This window comes from Vitis vinifera, chromosome 18 (genome assembly GCF_030704535.1).
Source record: "Vitis vinifera cultivar Pinot Noir 40024 chromosome 18, ASM3070453v1".
Classification (NCBI taxonomy): Eukaryota; Viridiplantae; Streptophyta; class Magnoliopsida; order Vitales; family Vitaceae; genus Vitis; species Vitis vinifera.
Window position 1 is genome coordinate 22,834,608 of NC_081822.1, and position 6,000 is coordinate 22,840,607.

General features: G+C 34.8%; 1 protein-coding gene across 1 annotated transcript; it reads left to right on the plus strand.

Moving 5' to 3' along the window:
* Positions 1-1,099: 1,099 nt before the first annotated feature.
* LOC100245899 (embryogenesis-like protein) lies at positions 1,100-1,989 on the plus strand. Its single transcript, XM_002263296.4, has one exon. The coding sequence runs from the start codon at positions 1,182-1,184 to the stop codon at positions 1,713-1,715; it is 534 nt and encodes a 177-aa protein (XP_002263332.1). The 5' UTR covers positions 1,100-1,181; the 3' UTR covers positions 1,716-1,989.
* The last annotated feature ends 4,011 nt before the right edge of the window (positions 1,990-6,000 follow it).

Genomic DNA, 6,000 nt, shown 5'->3' on the forward strand with positions numbered 1-6,000 from the left:
GACCACATCATCAAATCATTTCGAAATACTTGCAATTTATGAAACAAGTCATAAATGTATATGGTTAAGATCTATGATCTACCATATTTGGAAATCATGTGGACTTTCCTCTATTAAAGGTGATCTGACAATATTATTTGAAGATAATGTTACATGCATTGCATATATAACAGAGGGTTATATTAAAGGAAATAAAATTAAACACATTTTACCAAAATTCTTTTGTACACATGAACTCTAAAAGAGTGGTGAAATTGATGTTCAACAAATACATTCAAGTGATAATCTAGCAGATTTATTCACAAAGTCATTGCCAACATCAACATTCAAGAAGTTAATACATAAAATTGGAATGCGTCAACTCAATGATTTCGACATGAGGGGGGAGTATGCTTGTAAAAAGGTGTTAGTGTACTGTACTTTTTTTTTCCCTATGTCCAGGTTTGTCCCATTGGGTTTTATTGACAAGATTTTTAACGAGGCAAAGAGCAACTTAAAGAGTTATAAGAATATTGTGCTCTTTTTCCTTTGCTAAGTTTTTCCTATATGGGTTTTTCCTAACAAGGTTTTAATGAGATATATTCTTTTAATATGGTGGTCGAGGGAGTGTTATAAATAAGTAATGAATGACCACATTAATGTAATAATTAATTGAAGTTCATTTACTCATCTTTAAGATGAGTAAATTAGAACCTAACATTTTAGGAAAGCCTATAAAAGGGCTTTCCATCCCTTACAAAATCCATCTCGAGTAAAAGAAAGAAATTCTCTTTCTCTCTTCTTTTCATTCTCCCAATTCTCTCAATTTTCTTCTTTGATTCCTTCCTCCCCATTATATATATATTTATTTTTCTACTTTGCATTGCATTTATCCTCATTTTACAACAAATAAATTATTTTTCATCCCATTTTTTAAATATGCATGTCTCAATAAATAAATTATTGATACAAATATGTGGTATAATATTGAAAAACTACACTTTCATGCTAAGGTTGATCACATGACAAAATATCGTTCTTATTTTATTAAATGGATTTTTTTTTGTTATTTATTTTATTTTACTTTATTATTCTTACTTTAATCTAATTTTGGTAGATGAAAAAGGGTTTAAACCGAACTGCAAAACAGGGGTTTGAGATTTTGAGTTTCTCCGTCTCATTTTTGTCTCTGGGAAAGAAATATGAATCAGCATACATGCAATTCGCTCTGTAAATTGATTCTCAGGCACCCTTTTCAGAAATCTTCAAAACCCACTTCATTGATTAGACTGACTTCCCTCGCACAAATCCCCAATCAACTCGTTTCAGGGTCCGTTCCATCTCCAAAGCCCCAGATTCTCTACACATCTGCCTCCAAGTTCCATTATTTTCGACCCCCAAATGGCTCAAGTTTTTCGATCCAGTTTATTTCGCGGGTGATTCTGAGGAATTACAGTGGCGAGTCTGCGAGCAAGTTGGATAAGGACAAGGTGGTGGACGAGATCAACCTCAAGTTTGCAGAGGCGAGGGAGGAGATAGAGATGGCTTTGGAGTCAAAGGAGACTGTGTATTTTGACGAAGAAGCCAGCTGTGCGAGAGCTGCTGTGAAGGAGGTGGTGGACATGTTTGACGGTCTTTTGGAGAAGTTGCCGGAGAGTGATAGAGGGGCGGTGCAGCGGTCGATGGGCCTGAAGATTGAGCAGTTGAAGGCTGAGGTTGAGCAATTGAATGATTAATGAATAAGGTCGGTTCATGTGGGCATTGTTTCATTTTTGCAATTGGGTTCTCATTGTTTTCTAGATTAGGCATGTATTGAGGGTTGAACTCCAAGTCGGTGTGTATACCAGCATTGCGAGTTCTGACTAAAACAATTAATGCTAATGCATTGGGGATCATTTTTGAATAGTGATTGGTATTGGTAGTGTGTTATTGATGATCTTTGATGTTGGTTGTTTTTGGGAATTATTGTAATATTTTTTATAACTGCAAATGCATCTTCTTGCTAACTTACCCAGCATACTGCTAAGTAACTAAAGGCCGAGCTAGGCCGTTTAATGATTGGGTTGGTTCATACGGGTCCATTTTTGTCTTGGTTTGGTTTTGTTTTGTTTTTTTTTAAAAAATTTTTTAATATTTTTTTTCTTTTTGTGTTTGGTCATGTGCTATTCTCTGTGGAGGATGAATCTGCCATAGAAGTGTACCTAGAATTACAGGTTATGGCTAAAAGAATTAATGGTTATGCACTAGAGATGTTTCTGAATAATGACTTAGTTTTGTTTCATTGAAATTTGATTATTTTGATGTTGCCAATTAGGGTACTGGTGTAGTTTTTTGACTGCAGTTCAATGGTATATTAGAGTAGGTCGGCATGTCACTGATAGTAATCAAATGTTCATATGGCTATTTTAAGTTTGTTTTGTTCTTTTTCATTGTTGGCAACTAGATGACACTCATGTAGTCCATCAGGATTTGCTTGTTTGAGTGCTTCCTTTTTTTCAATAGGCAAAGCCTGGAACTTATATAGGAGAGGGATACCAAGAAAAGGGGTGTATCTTCAATGCCTATTGTGACAAAATGGTGCTCATATTTTCTTTCAAGTTGATGTGGTAGTGTCTCTTACAATGGCTGTGCCTGTTGGAAAAGTGAGTAACATCAAAGGAAAGATATGTTGTGTGTTTGGGTTGCTCTGAGCTTCTGACTTTGTGGCATAATCAAATACCCTAACTAATTAGTTTCTTGAGTTGAGCAACCTGCATAAAGGCATAAGGATCTTGAATTAATTAAAGACATGGTTTGAAGGTAAAGAAAACCACCAACACTATCATTACCAAAAAATATATGTGGTTCACAGATAATGCACTCTGTTTGAGGGGCATCTAATTGGGCATAAAATTTATTATCTGATGGCAGACTACAAAACACATTAGTAATAGAATGCTGGTGAAGCTCAACAAGTGTCTCAGCAACAATTCAACCAAGACTAAAACCAAGTGTTTGATTGAAACTATTTAACCACTTCTGTTTTAATATTTTAGACTCGTTCAAGATAGCATTGCCTAGAAGACACAGATGCCTTTTCAACTAATTTGGAATCAGGATTTCCCTTAACTTATGCAGAGATATGCTAGTTTTTATATAAGCAAGCAAAACATTACTATAAACAGCACCTAACAAAGACATGCATTGAAGTACACAAGACATGTACAAAGGGTGCAAAAGTGCACAACCCAAAAAAGAGAAAACAAAAAATAACTCCCTCCATAAGAGAACCCAACCTATGTATAAGATCTACCAAAGACATTGAACCTTCATCTATTTACATCCTAATTCACATTAAAAGAGTACTGAGAAATAGGGATTTGAGTGTCTGATCCATGTGCTCCTCATTAAAAGAGCGCAGAGAAATTTTAGTTTGTGACTAAAGAATATTATTTGAGCTAAATATCAGAAGTAATTTAAATAAGTTGCTGCCAAAAGAAAGTAAGAACGAGATAGGGAGGAAACAACTGTCTTGATACCCTGCTGTCTACAAAAATATAGCCCCTTTTTTGAGTAACTCTTTCATTATACCTCATTCTGTCTTGTTAACTTGTATAATTTATACTTGGTGCATTCTTGAAATAACATTCACGCATTTCGGGCAGATTTAAAATCCCTGTTATCATACCCAATAAGTTAAAGACTGACTGATCTAATTGCATTGTTGAAAGGCAATCAAAACCAGCATCATTTGGTTGTGATTCATTGATATGGATATACTGGGTAGATTCTTGCTGCAAATAGTTTGGATACAGCTCTGTTGTCATCTGGATTCTCTTGGGCATCTTTCATGTGGTGCACACTTGACTGAAGAAGAATTGAGAGGCCCTGATTCAATTCCTACCACCTCATCTCCTTTGCCAAGTGTTCATATTACATCATATGCAATACTTTGAGAGGCCCTGATTCAATTCTTCTTCAGTCAAGAGTGCACCACATTTTCAACCATATTTGTCATAGGTTGATATAATTTTTGTTTCTTATTTATTGAGTGATGCTAGGTTTTCCAAATAGTTTAGCCAAAATACTTATCCAAATTGACCAAGTGTATAAATGTCCCTGATTTAGACAGAAAAAAAAAAGGAAGAAAGAAAGAAAGAAAGAAAGAGATATTACATGTGCTACTAAATCTGTTGGAGAAGCATTTGCAAGAAATATATCATTTTTCTTGTCTATTTGAGGAGGCTTCTTAATGTTCTCTCTCTCGCTCTCTCTCTTTCTCTCTCTCTGTTGGTCCACTAGTTAAATTCAAAGGTTGCAAATTCTCTTTATTTTATCATGCTTTTATTAAATCCTTGCTTGTTTTGGTTTATTCCTTATGAACCCACCAACAATGTGAGCACCATTGTCTCAATGGATTACTAAAGCAAAAAGGATATAGATTGTCATTATTAGCTGACTGTGTTAATGAGGGTTTGACAATGCAATGATACTGACATGTTGGTCAGCTAACTTCATGTATTTTTAACCTTCCTGATTTCTATTTTAAAGAACTTTTGTTTTATTTTTTTATTTTTTTAAGTTCAAGGGTAAATTTGACAGTCTAGATAAAGTATGGGATTTTATAGTGCGGTAGAACAAAAGGGTTGTTACATTTGGAAAGCTTAATTGAAAACCTTATCTTTTATTTTATTTTATTTTTATTTTTATTCCCTCTTTCAATGGAAATGACTTGATGCTATTGTTTTATACTACTTTTTGTGCATAGGATCTTAAAGAAAAAACTCACTTCAGTTTTTGGAATTAATATTTCCTCCCTTTACAGAATCTTCCCTGTGTATGTTAAGTGATGAATAGCTTGTACCTCATGGTATTTTCACATAAAGAACATAATTTTTTTACATTTGAAGGTCTTGTGTTGAGATTTTTTATTCTCTAGAACTATCACCTGTTGTGATGCACCACTCTTTGCTTGCTGGAATTGAATGGACATCATTGGTTATTGTTGTTAAGGTTGGATATGGGAGTGCCCTGTCTGAATACTTAAACTTACTAGATAAAATGAAAAAGAAAAGCGCATGGCTCAATACCCAGTCATGTTTTGATATGAATGCTATCAATGATGAACTGCTATGGAGGTTAGTTTTATTTTCCTTTGGTGACCAACTTAATGGTTGCTTTGAAGCCATAGTGTTTGATTACTCCTTAGATTGTGCTGGAGTTATATGTCACAAAGAGTTCTCCTTGGGTTCCACCAGCACGGAAAGACCCTGACTGATCTTTTTATATTGCCATCTTAGTAGGTTAACATTTGACTAGGTTTAGCACGAATGTGCCAGTAGTCTAGAGTTTGGAGTACCTGGAAAGGTTTTTCATCTCAATAAAAATTATAATCTACTTGCAGAAACTACTATTCTCTAAACTTCTTTTGTTCGTTTCCCTATTTCCCAAACAAACATCTTAACTTCTCTCGAAACAACATACCTTCAGGTTTCATCCCTTTTCAACATGTTTGTCACATTTTGGTGGAACAGACTAGAAGCTGTGCCCATTCTGCTGCTACACTGTCTCAACAGGTTCACTTATGATTTTGCTATGTTGGGCATGGAATTATTGTGAGGGAAAAAGCTGGCAGCACATGCTGTTAATGACTCAGTTTTTCTCAGAGCCTTAAACAGCAAGAGAAACTACAGAAACTGAGCCTCTTTGATATAACCCATCCCACAAATACTGGATCTGAATTTCTTTGAAGTGTATCCTGCTTCGTGCTTTTGATTTCATGGCAAACCTCAACCATTCATTTCTCTGAAACTGACTTTCTCCATAAAAGTGAAGCTAGATATTGAGAATGAATAATGGTGCATTTTTTTTTTTTTTTAAGTTTCTATTTGTTCTAGCATAGTTTTTTATTAGGATTTTGGACCAACTCCAAACTGATTCTTCCTTTCTTATAGCCTGTTATTTATTAAGGCTGTATTTCCAGCATCATCTCAGTTAATAATTCTTCCTTTCTCATTTCCCGCTGTATATTAAGGCTGTAAT

Excerpts from the sequence above, each read along its gene's own strand:
- LOC100245899 (XM_002263296.4), top strand. The coding sequence starts at position 1,182 with ATGAATCAGCATACATGCAATTCGCTCTGTAAATTGATTCTCAGGCAC.